The sequence below is a fragment of the Schistocerca americana genome, chromosome 1, assembly GCF_021461395.2.
Source record: "Schistocerca americana isolate TAMUIC-IGC-003095 chromosome 1, iqSchAmer2.1, whole genome shotgun sequence".
NCBI lineage: Eukaryota > Metazoa > Arthropoda > Insecta > Orthoptera > Acrididae > Schistocerca > Schistocerca americana.
In genome coordinates this window covers 1,079,236,144-1,079,248,742 of record NC_060119.1, presented here as the reverse complement: position 1 = coordinate 1,079,248,742, position 12,599 = coordinate 1,079,236,144, and the positions used below count along the sequence as shown (strand labels likewise).

The 12,599-nt window shown below is 34.8% G+C and overlaps 1 protein-coding gene across 1 annotated transcript in view; it reads right to left on the bottom strand.

Annotated features, from left to right (window-relative positions):
* The window catches only part of LOC124617679 (SEC14-like protein 2), a 264,785-nt gene that overhangs the window by 21,026 nt on the left and 231,160 nt on the right, over window positions 1-12,599 (bottom strand). Inside the window, exons 6-7 of the mRNA XM_047145285.1 lie at window positions 11,255-11,335; window positions 11-210 (exon numbers count right to left, since the gene is read on the bottom strand). Of these exons, the coding sequence (XP_047001241.1) occupies window positions 11-210; window positions 11,255-11,335 (281 nt within the window). The remainder of the gene's footprint in view (window positions 1-10; window positions 211-11,254; window positions 11,336-12,599) is intronic.

The following is a 12,599-nucleotide window of genomic DNA, read 5'->3' as shown; positions in this document are numbered from 1 at the left end:
AAGCTCTTACTTTGGATGGACATTTTGGATCACCATCAGGATCTGTTAGAGTTCCTCCGTAATATGCTGGCAGCTGATCTGCTGGTATTGTACTGAGTATTGCAGCCTTCCACTTAACTGGATCATTTTTTATAATCTGTATTTTACTTAATGTGTACTCCTTCAGAAAATTTTTTACAACTGAGAAAGCAATTGCAAAAACCTTTGGTGCTGAAAAAAGCAATGATTGTTTGAACAACTTTTGCTTTTAAGAAATACAATACAACAGTAAATACATGTTAACTGCAGTGGCAATGTTCTAAGAACACAACTGCTCACTGTTTGCCACATATCCTATGCTGAAATCCTCAATTAAAAAATAAATATCATTGGAAGAATTAATTCTACATTTGATTACTGTATACTTAGAGTGGGGGAGTTTGTACTTGTACTTTAATAAAATTATGTGCCAGGCTGGAACCTAAATGCAACCTAATGCAACCAAGTTATTGAGACAGGATTAATAACCCCCTTCACTGTTTCACTTCTATTAGTACCTATTTTCTGCAGTAGTGAAGATGGGCAGTGAATCATACATTGATAGCTCAACCATTAAGAGTATTATTTGCACAAGGCAATGGCTTCCAGTGAATCACTTTATCCTGTCAGGTAGTTTAAACCAAGACACACACACCACTAAACAGACCAAGATACATTTTTCATATTTAATTTTTTTCCAATACTGAAAAATGACATTTACGGAGATATAGGATACGAGGAAATCATATCTGATCATTTCTTCTACGTCATGAGCTATTATGTTAAAGAATGTTTAGGTTAGTTATAATTTAAGAAGTGAAATCCTGCATAATCTATCCCTTTAATGTTAATTAGAAATCAAGTCATAATCATTATGATGTAAAAGGTATTGCTATCAATAAAACAAATGCTCAATATTAAGTTTTTGAATTGCACATTTAAACAGAAAAGTTGGAAGGTGACCTCTCTGATATCTAAAGTTACTGTTAGAATCTAATTTAGACTTAAGTATTAGGAAATATTTTCTGAAGGTACTTGTTGTAAATATAGCCATGTGTGGAAGTGACACACAGACAATAAGTAGTACAGACAAAAAGAGAAAAGTAGTTTTTGGAATGTGTTGCTGTAGAAGAATGCTAAAGATAATATGGGTAGACTGATTAACTAATGAGAAGGTGCTAAGCGTATTGAGGAAAAAGAAATATAAGCAGAATTTGACTAAAAGAAGGGTTGGGTTGGGTTGGTAGGGGACATACTGAGGCATCAAGGAATGGTCAGTTTGGTAATGAGGGACATGTAGAGGGTCAAAATTGTAGAGGGGGACATAGGCATGAATACAATAAGCAGGTACAAATGGTTATAGGTCACAGTAGTTATGCAGGGATGAAGAGGCTTGCATATGACAGACTAGTGGGGAGAGTTGCATCAAACCAGTCCTCCATCTGATCACAACAATAACAACAAGAAGTTACTAACTTACGACCAATCATTAATAGGTGAACTAGAAGTATCTGTTGTTGCAGTAACAGGTGTTGATAGTGGTAAATTGTCATGTGCATGTGTAGTTTATAAAATAAATGATGAAATAACCAAGTTAAAATAGATGACGACATTTTGCCTATGAAAGTTAAAAATTATTATTAAGCTGACAGTAAGAGAACTTTTTCCAATCCACATTGGTGTGATAGAGCAACTGGCAGTAACAATTTGAAAGAACAAAGAGTCTTGGTTGCAGAAATGTATTATTTATTTTATTTATCCTCCAATGACATGTTTCACCTTATCTTCAGATTGGTCTATAAGAAAAAAATACAACCTTTCATATAAATGGCATGACCCCAATTTAGCAAAATTGGACTAGCAACAAAAAATGTGTTTATGAATGGTTTGAATGCTTTCATGAAAGGAAGGAAACAACTGAGGATAAGCCACACTAATGTTGGCCACTGACAAGCAGAACCCCAGAAAAGATCAAGAAAGTGTGACAAATGCTGGCACAAGATCAGTGACGGACTCTCAGATTGATTGCAGAACAATTGGGCATTATCAAGGACACAGTGCACACCATCGTCCATGATGATTGTGGTAGGTGGACGATCTGCTCTCAATCTGTGCCATACAACCTCACAGATGAGCAGAAAGCAAAATAGATGGAAACTTCTGGTGATTTCATTTCCAGGTGTGACCAGGATCCATTGCTTCTGAATACCATCATCATGGGAGATGAGACCTGGTGCTACCAGTTCAATCCAGAATCAAAATAGCAATCAATGTCATGGTGTTCAATGTCTTCCCTATGACAAAAAAAAAAAAAAAAAAAAAAAAAAAAAAAAAAAAAAAGGGATGAAAACACTGTTGATCGCCTTCTTTGACAACAATGGCATCATCCACAAGGAATTTGTTCCTGGAGGTCAAACCATTAACGTTGCCTTTTACCAATCTGTTTTGAACCAATTGCTACAGCATATCCAGCGGGTTTGGCCAGAGTTGCACAGGACTGGAAAATGGATGCTGCTCCATGACAATGTGCCTGACACAGCGCGATTTGTGTGCGCCAATTCCCAGCATAGAAGATGGTAACTTCTTGAACACCTTTTGCTTTCCTCTGATATGGCTCCTGCGGACTTCTTCGTTTCCCCACTTGAAGGTGGCCATGAAAGATGGTCATGAAAAGTGAATGTTGTGCTGAAATCAATGCCATCAAAGATCGCCTGACAGCTGTTCTGTGACTGATTCCACAGAAGGTCTTTGCTGATAGTGTGTTGTCGCAGATGGCAACTATTTTGAAGGGCAATAAAGAACATTTGTTTGTATACTTTGTTTTGTTTGTTGTCTGATAGCATTCACCAAACTTTTTAGACACACCATGTATGTACCATAATAATTGGAATGATAGAAATCACAATGGGACTAATCACAAAATCAGAGATAGTGGTAACTTCTATCAGGATCAAAGTGTCAATAGAGAGAAAATTTTGGATATCAGCAGGATAGGGATAATGGGGATAAGCATGGGCATGTTAATAGAAGACACAATCATAGAAGTAGCAACCTGAGAAATGGCAGTTTGCCTCAATGGAGGTCCACAGTTTTGTGGCAAGGAAACACACGGGACCCCCAAGTTGCACTTGCAGCTAGACAATAACAACAGTGTTAAATGATATGGCACATGTATCTGAAACTGAAGAGAAGGAATATCAGATTTCTCATTTATATTTTGATCAAAAGTTTTGGGATACTATGTTTAATTATGGTGATGGAGGTGCTAATCACAAACCAGAATGTGAGAGTGGTGGGAATTTTGATGTAGTCTACACTAATGATTTCTTCTCTTCGGTGGAAAACACTGTTGTTGATGTATGTAAATGAGGTGATGACTGTATTGGACCTGAACTAGGTGGTATTTTTTATGTAGATGTGAATGAGAGCTGTGAAATAACTGAGGTTGGTAAGTCTTTGACTGGTGGCTTATTGCAAATGAATGTAGGTGAGGTAAGTGACTTTGATGAAGATGAGACTTGTATTGTTAGAGATGTTATTGATGAAGTACTTTTGGGGGAATATTCTGCTGCTGCTGATGATGATGATATCAGGTATTTGTGAAGTTTAAGAATAATGAAGTTTTGGAGCCATTTGTAAATGATGTTAATGATACACATAAGGTAAGTGATGTAAGCGAGGGTCATGGAATACCAGTCCAATTGAAACAGTTTTTCATTAATGCTATTCAGAGTAAAGATCCAAAGAGTGAAGGTGGGGTAACCGTGAGCCTGGAGAATAAAGGTGAAAACTTTTTGAAGATTATTTGGGACAAGACTGATGATAACACAGATAAAGGTGCATTCTGGAATAAGTTAGCTGTGGTTAGTCAGAATTTGTATCCCAATGGGTGGAATGAAGTGAAAGAGGAACTAAACAGAAAGTGTAATTTTGACAGTATTGTGTTTTGTTTTCCTGCTGTAACAAGTGATGTTAGTTGTACCATGGAATCTATTCATTGTGTTTAATCTTTACCTCACAACATGAGTAACCAAAGTAATGCTATGATACCTGTAAAGTTGATAAAACCTTGTGTGGATCTAGCATTTGATGAAACTGAAAGTGATCTTTTGCATGAAGTGCCTGACAATAGAGAGGATGATTCAGAATTTGTGTGTCATTAAATTCAAGTTAAGATTGCTCAATGGGAAGGTAACCGTTTGATACAGGTAGCCCAATTTTGGTATATCTGAACAATTTAGGGGTAAGGTCATGCACAGTAAGAATTTATGGAAATGGTCCATTGTAGGTGTAAAGATAATAGGAGCTACAGGTAAGCAAAGCAAATTGGTAAAATCTCATGTACTGTTAACTTTTAGTGTAGAAGACAAGATATTTGAACATGGATGCTTAGTGATCCCTAGTCTGAAAGAAAATATACACTATATTTGCAGATTCATACAACTGCATATTTCTGTTTTGTATGTCACGAATGTAGTATGTAAGATCTTGTGATTTCTGAAGTTCTGTCTTATCTGTATCTATCCATTTTCTCTGCTCAGGGACTGGGTGTTGTGTTGTCCTAATCATCATCATTTGATCCCCATCAACGCGCAGGTCGCCGAAGTGGCGTCAAATCGAAAGACCTGCACCAGGCGAACGGTCTACCCGACGGGAGGCCCTAGCCACACGACATTTCCATCTGTTGACTGAGTTTAAATCTATGCCACACTGTCTTTTGCAGATTCATTCAACTACATACTTCTGTTTTGTAATAGATTTGTGCTTTAGAATTTATTACATATATGCTATGTGACTACATGAGTAGATCTTTTTACAGTTTTGAAATGGGACAATGCCATTAAATATCCAGTAAAAAAATTTCTTAGCTAAGAATGCTATTAGTGCTAAATATTGTTATTATTCCTATGTACTCTGTAGAAAATAATAAAATTTAATTGTCACAAATTCTTTTGGGTAAAGTCATTGATGTGGTAAATTGAGTGAAGACTCATTTTATTCACATGTACCATAAATATTAGGCTTAATATCTTAAAGTTTCATATGTGAACACTTTTTAATCCATTCTGACATAAATCCTGTACACTCATTTTTTCAAAGTAGATAGTCAAAACATATGCCATGGTATGTGAGGGAAGTATTGAACAGCATGCTTCGCACACAAAACATGTTTCAGGGTTTGATGTGAAAGGTAGACAGGAAGTTACTTATCCACTGGAGCAAGCAATGAGAAATCAAGGTGAAACAAAGATATGGATGGATCCACTCATACACTCCTATATGGCTGCACCCTTGCTGGTCCAGTTGACTTACAAGAGATCACAGGTGCTGGGTAATGTACTCAAGCATTTGTCAACTACATCACTGCTGTGACTGAGATTTGTAAATTGTTAGCCAAGAAATTATTCTATATGAAGAATTTGTGGAGCTATTTGTTTGGAGAAGTAGTCACTGATATGGACAATGTTATTCCACATAAATGTATTTTTTTTCTTCTTTCAGGTAGGAGGATTAACTTCCCAATATATTACGTAGGTTGATGTTCTGTGAGTGATGATTTGTTATGTGAAAACTCAAAAAGTTCTAGAGTGCGTTCTATGAATCATGTCGTAAATAATTATCAGAATCTGATAGAATTAAGCACTGTTAGGTTAGTAGTCATACATTTCAATGAATTTTCTTATCTCAACACTCAGTATGTATAATTTTTTAATCAACTGTAGATGAATCTTCTAGGCTTCTATGTACATAAGTTAGTTTGTATGAACAATTAGCAAATAGTGTGGAAGACATTTACGAGTGTAGACTGTATAACAGAATTTATACATTTCTGATTTCACACACTGATTTTGGTCCTCAAGCTAGTCGAATATGTCATCATTTATCATTCCAAGGTTTTTAGAACTCTGATTACCTGTATTTATCCTGAGTACTGCATTATTGTATCTCATTGGAACTTGAGTTGTGTGCAAACTCATGCTTAACTCTGTTTTGGGTATCCCTGGTCATCTCTCTCTCTCTCTCTCTCTCTCTCTCTCTGTGTGTGTTTGTGTGTGTGTGTGTGTGTGTGTGTGTGTGTGTGTGTGTGTGTGTGCAACTGTTGATTGAGGCTAGGTGCTTCTGATAATTATTATTTACATATGATTGAACTTACTGATATATGATTATGAAGTTTATTCATTTTATTGTGTCAAAACATTTCTGCTGATTTATACCCAGTGTGGTTTGGGTTCACGGGTCAGTCCCCACATCATTTTCATTATTTTCTCCTTCTATGAGTCAACATATCCTTACATACTCTGGTTTACGTGGCTGATTGACTTTGTGCTATACTCCTACTTGTAACTGATTATATTCTTCTGGTCTGTGCCCGTCATTGTGAGTTTTTTGAGTCAGCTCACTTGTTGTACTCTTAGGCTCTGAATCTTGTTTTTCTTCTCTTTTAATAATTTTGAAGGTGTGTTTATAGATGTAAACTTGAAATTTGTTATTCCAGGAATTTACACTGTCTTCCTATAGTTTAATGTTGTAATGTAGTTTTGACTTCCTATCATTTGTTTTGTGACAGAATGTTCCACAGATCTGAAGATCTGAATGCCATGTCCTCATATATGTTTAGATTAGGACTTTTATAGTTGATGTTTTTCTTATATTCTCTGTAATATGTTATTTAACAGACACTTCTATACACCTGTACTCTAACTTATGGCATAATTTTGTACACTGTTTGGCAAACCTTATAGAAAGTCACAAAATATTGTAAACACATTGTTTCTGTATTTTGTGAGGGGGATATTTTAAAGCAACATCTTTCTCTAGCATTACTTTTCCTCAAGAGTAGTAGTAGATCCCAGTCATATTTTTCGGAATTCAGAAAGGTCAATATTATCTCAGCTGTTTTTATCTGAAAAATTTCATGTAATTTTATACACAATATATTATATTTCAAGCTAAAATTTATGAAAAGGAATTACTTTATTTTCGTTGTTACAATCGATATGTACAAGCTCTGAATGTAAAGTTAAATTCTTTTTGCTTTAGAAACATTTGAAATTACGAATTATTTGGCACACTTAAAATTTCTCTTATTACTTACATAATTTAGTACAGTTTATTATGTTTATTACTGAATTCATTTATAACATAATAATCAAACCTAATAGAAATTCATTTGTCAAGAAAAATTTAAAACCCTTTGGAATATTGTTATTACTGCGGAGTGAAGAAGAAGTAAGCATGCCTCTGATGTGATAAGATTTATTTTTCTATTTTGGACAAACAATGTAATTTCAGCTTTGGTAATGCGAAAATTCAAAATATTGTGTGATACAGTAAAATGTGACACAATAAATTAACATAAAAAAATTCTGCAACGACATTCTTCAAAATTATTAAGATCAATTGGGCCATGGGAACCTAAAATGTGAGAATTTTGGCTTCAAGAATCAGACCCCTAGACATGAAGAATTCGAGCCAACTCTGCAAGAAAAGATAAGTACACTAAAAAGTTTATTGTAATCTTACTCCTCTCAAAAACTTTGCACATTGGTGAACAAGAGCAGCAACTAGGAAGGAGGGGTTGATTACAGTACTGAATTTGAATTGGGGGAAAAAAAGAGCTTTCTGGCACAATTTGACTAAAAGAAGGAATCAGTTGATAGGATACAATCTGAGGCATCAAGGAGTAGTCAGTTTGCTTATGCAATTTAGGGTAGGGGAAAATTTTAGAGGGAATCCAAGGCTGGACTACAGCAGGTGGCTTTAAGTTGATGTAGGTTGCAGTAATTATGCAGAGATGAAGCGACAGCAACAAACAAACAAACAATGACAATGCAATAGTGAGTCACTGACTCCTTTGTTTTTAATTTGTACTACATTTAATTTTGCACACCAACATCAGATCAAAATAATGTAGCTTGCATGTGGAGTAATTATTGTGGAAAATAATTTACAAGAAAAGATTACTTTCATAATATCAAAATTTATACACAAGAAGATAATTCCTATAGATTCAATTCAGTTCAATTCAATTCAATTTATTAGCGCCCTTGTAGTACATCATCGAAATGATATAGGACTTGTCAATAAACATTACAATTTAAAATACGTATACATGAAAATTTGTAATTGAATTTACTTGTCACTTAGACATTACAATTTTAATAGAACTTTTAGAACATTAACATAAAAATATACAAGTACGATAACAACGTACAAAAAAAAAGTTTGTGATCCTCACATCAAAGATTATTTACATTCTTACATTAACAGTTTCACACTTTCATAGAAACAGCAAGTATTTAAATGTGAGCAATTACACATATTTATTATGTCAGGGAAATATTAACTGCGCTTTTATTGTCAACGATTCACAAACTCTTCAATACTGTAAAAACTATTGCTCAATAACATGTTTTTTAATTCTCTTTTAAATATGTACAGTTTTGGTATTATTTTTAGTTCTTTGGGGAGAGCACTGTAGAGGATTTTGGGTTAGTATAGTACACTTTTGTGATACATAGCTGTTTTATGAATTTCTCTGTGGAAATCATTCCTATTCCTTGTTTCGTAGTTGTGAAATTCTCTGTTTAATGTAGAAAATTCCTCGTGTTCTTTTAAGAAACATATGCTTTCATATATGTATAAAGATGGTACTGTCATGATTTTTAATTCTTTGAAAGCTTGGCTACAAGAGTCTCTATATCCTATACCTTGTATTATTCTGACTGCCTTCTTTTGTAGTCTAAATGCGTGTTTTGTTAGACTGATGTTCCCCCAAAACTGTACGCCGTATCTTAATAAACTGTGCATGAATGAGAAATAAACACATAACACTGTTTTAATGTTACATGAGCTTTTAAGCATTCTAAGTATATAACATGTTTGACTTAATTTTTTGTTCAATGATATTACATGCTTTTCCCATCTTAAGTGTTCATCAAACCATACTCCCAAGAATTTAGTGTATGATGCTTGTTCAATCTTACACTTACCCAGTTCTACTGTAAGGTTAGTTTTTATTTTATTTGTAATATGTCTTAAGTTGATCCACGTTGTTTTTATGGCATTCACAATGAGTCTGTTTTCATTAAACCATCTGTCTGCTTCGTCTGTTGCTAATGTGGCTTTTTCCTGTAAGTCAGCTCCACTATTTGCTTTAACAAACAAACTTGTATCATCAGCAAACAGTACTGCCTCTGCTTCAGATAGTTGACTTGGTAGGTCATTGATAAATATTAAAAACAGTAATGGCCCTAATACAGATCCCTGGGGTACTCCATACAAAACTCTCTCGAATCTTGATGAATATGTCCTATCTGCCTGGCTTATCTCCACCTTCTGATACCTGTCTGACAGATATGATTCAAACCATTTGTGGGCAACTCCACGTATCCCATAGGCATATAACTTCCTAAGCAGTAACTTATGGTCGATGACATCAAAGGCCTTTGATAAGTCTAAAAACAATCCACAATTTAATTCCTTTCTGTTTATGGAATTTAGAACAAGTTGCAAAAAATTGAAGATAGCTGTTTCAGTTGATTTATTTTTACAGAAACCATTTTGCGCATTAACCAATATTCTGTTCTTAATAAGAAATTTGTATAGTCTCTGATACATTATCCTTTCTATTATTTTTGAGAAGCCTGACAACATTGATAAAGGCCTAAAGTTACTAACATCATGTTTATCACCATTCTTGTAAAGTGGCTTTATAGTAGACATTTTAAGTTTTGATGGAAACACCCCTGTCTTAAAAGATTCATTTATAATTTCAGTGAGATGCGAGGCTATGTTTCTTGCACTTTGCTTAATGACTTTGTCAGGAATCCCAGCACACCCACATGACATTTTATTTTTTAACTTATTTATGGCATTTAGTACCTCTGAATCAGTTACTGGATAAAGGGACATTGTCATGTCATTCATGGGGATTTTTACCTTGCTATTGGAATTGCATTTAGTTTTAATTAAATTTATGGCTATATTTGTGAAATGTTCATTAAATATGTTGGCAATCTGAAGTGGATCCTTAACAGTTTTACCCCCACTTTTAATGACAAAGCTGTTATCTTCTCTTTTGTGTCTACCTATATTTTTATTTATTACCTCCCAAGTTGACTTCATTTTGTTGTTACCTTTCTCAATATAGGTATCATTATCAAGCTTCTTAGCTGCAATTATTACTTTCTTGTACAGGCTTCTATAACATTTCACATGTGCTTTCAGTACTACATTCTTCCTGGCTGATTTATTTAACTTTCTGAGAGTGTCTGATGACTTTCTAATCCCCTGTGTAACCCATGTTTTGGTTTTATGTTTAGTTTTGACTCTTTTTATAGGAAAGGCAACATCGAAGCAGTGTTTGTAGCTTTCAAGGAATGAGTCAAACTTTCTGTTGACATCACCACTTGATTCACTACCCCAGTTGTTATTTTGCAGAATGTAATTAAAAATTCTTATGCTGTCATCATTTATAAATCTCCTTTCTCTGTAATTGTTATTGATAACAGGGTCCTTGTAAGATGTGACATTTAAACTCAATTTGATACCCTTGTGATCTGAGAAACCAGTGTCAATTACTTCAGTGTTATATTCACACTTGTCCTTGTTTATAAATACTTGATCTATTATAGTTTCAGACATATTTCCGCATCTGGTAACTTCACTTACAGTTGCCATCATATTATGACACAAAAACAGATTGCACAGTTGCTGTTGTTTACTACAATCATTTTTAAAGTTAACATTAAAATCACCAAGAACAATTACATTATGTTTAAGTTCATTCAGCAGTCCCTCAAGGTTTTCCATAAAAATGGCAAAGTTGCCCAGTGGTGATCGGTACAAACACACAATAGTAATTTTTAATTTGGTTAGCTCACATATACCGTATTCAAAATCTTTTTCTATGCATTTTAGTTTACATTTAATTTCTTTTGATTCTACCCCTGTCCTAACATAAATACATGACCCACCCCCTTTATGGTTGATTCTACAAAATTTGGAATAATTATGCCAGACGCTTGCATTTCTTTTACCCAGATTAACTCTGAACTGCAATATAGCAGCACTTATTCTTATAAAAGTTTTTATTCTACATTAGTTTCATCAGACACAGTGCATGCTACTAATTTTAGCTAGTTTCTCCTTATGTCACCATACTAACACTGGAATGATTGGCAAACAGTAAACATATGAATGAAATATTTTTAAATGCTATATTTACACTTACCATTGATGATATAACAAGTTTTCAATATTTCTGGGTAATTTGCTTCATACATCTGAATAAGTGCAATCACTACTTCTCCCGCTGAAAGAAAAGCCAAAAATACATTTGATTTACATTGAAAGTTTGATTTTGTTGACTCTTTCTTTTATCAAAATATGGTTAAGATACTACTAAAAGAAGAAAAGGAAAAGTAACCAACTTTTGTTAAATTTTATAAATGAACATACATTGATAACCAAAATATGATGAACACCTGGTAGCATTTTGGTCCATCTTTGGATCGTAGTACAACATCACATGGATTCAAAAAGTCCTTGGTAGGTTTTCAGAGGCAAGTGGCATCAGATGTCTATGCACAGGTCACACAGTTTCTGTAAATTTTGGGCAGATGGTTGTGGGTGCAGATCTGGCCATTGTTAGCATCCCAGATGTGTTCCATCAGAACCCCATGTTCAACTATGTGAACTGAAGTGTGTGCTATGAAACACTTGTGCCAGCACCAGCACTGTAGTCTATTGGCACATCTGCCATAGATCATCTACCTGTCATGCTTTAAAGAACGAGCAAGCCTCCGACCTCATTCTGCGATGAGGCATGGATGTCCAATGTGATGTTGCTTACTCATAGTTTCACCATCCTTCAATAAATTTCCATAAATGCTCACAGCAGAAGCAGGAAAACAGCTGACTAGCTGTTTATGTACTTTAATTCACATGAGAGGTAGAACAAATTAAGCTGATTTATGTTCTCCTGTGACTCTTCTGGCAATAAAAGGTTTACATCTACATACATCTCTATAAAGTGTATGACACATGAAGGTTTGACTGTACTATGTACTAGGGCTTTGTCCTGTATCATTCACAGAGGAAGCATGGTAAAACTATTGCTCATTGTCATTAGTCTGATTTTATATGTGTGCTTGCTGCAGGAGGAGTAAGTTGTGAACATTCCATGTTTCTTAACTTTTCATGAAGTTGTGTAACAAAACATTATTTCATGCAGACAGGCTTATGTTTATGATTATCTGCTCTTGTAAGCATTTTCTTGTGCAGATCTGTTCATACAGGGTGTGCACGTAAACATCCTTTCCTCCTCCTCCTGCCATTTCTCACTGCAGTCATGAGAAGCTGCATGGTTAACTATTTTTCATTGCAGCAAGAAAAACCAATCAGCATGACTCCCAGCCAGAGAGGTCACAGCGTTAAATGTGTACACTAAGGCCCTATGTGACACTAACCCAAGCAGCCATCATTCTTGTAAAATAACACTGAAGGGCAGCTCTCCAATCTTCATCAGACACAGCAATGAGAATAGACATCTGCAACCTTCCAAACAGACCACATTA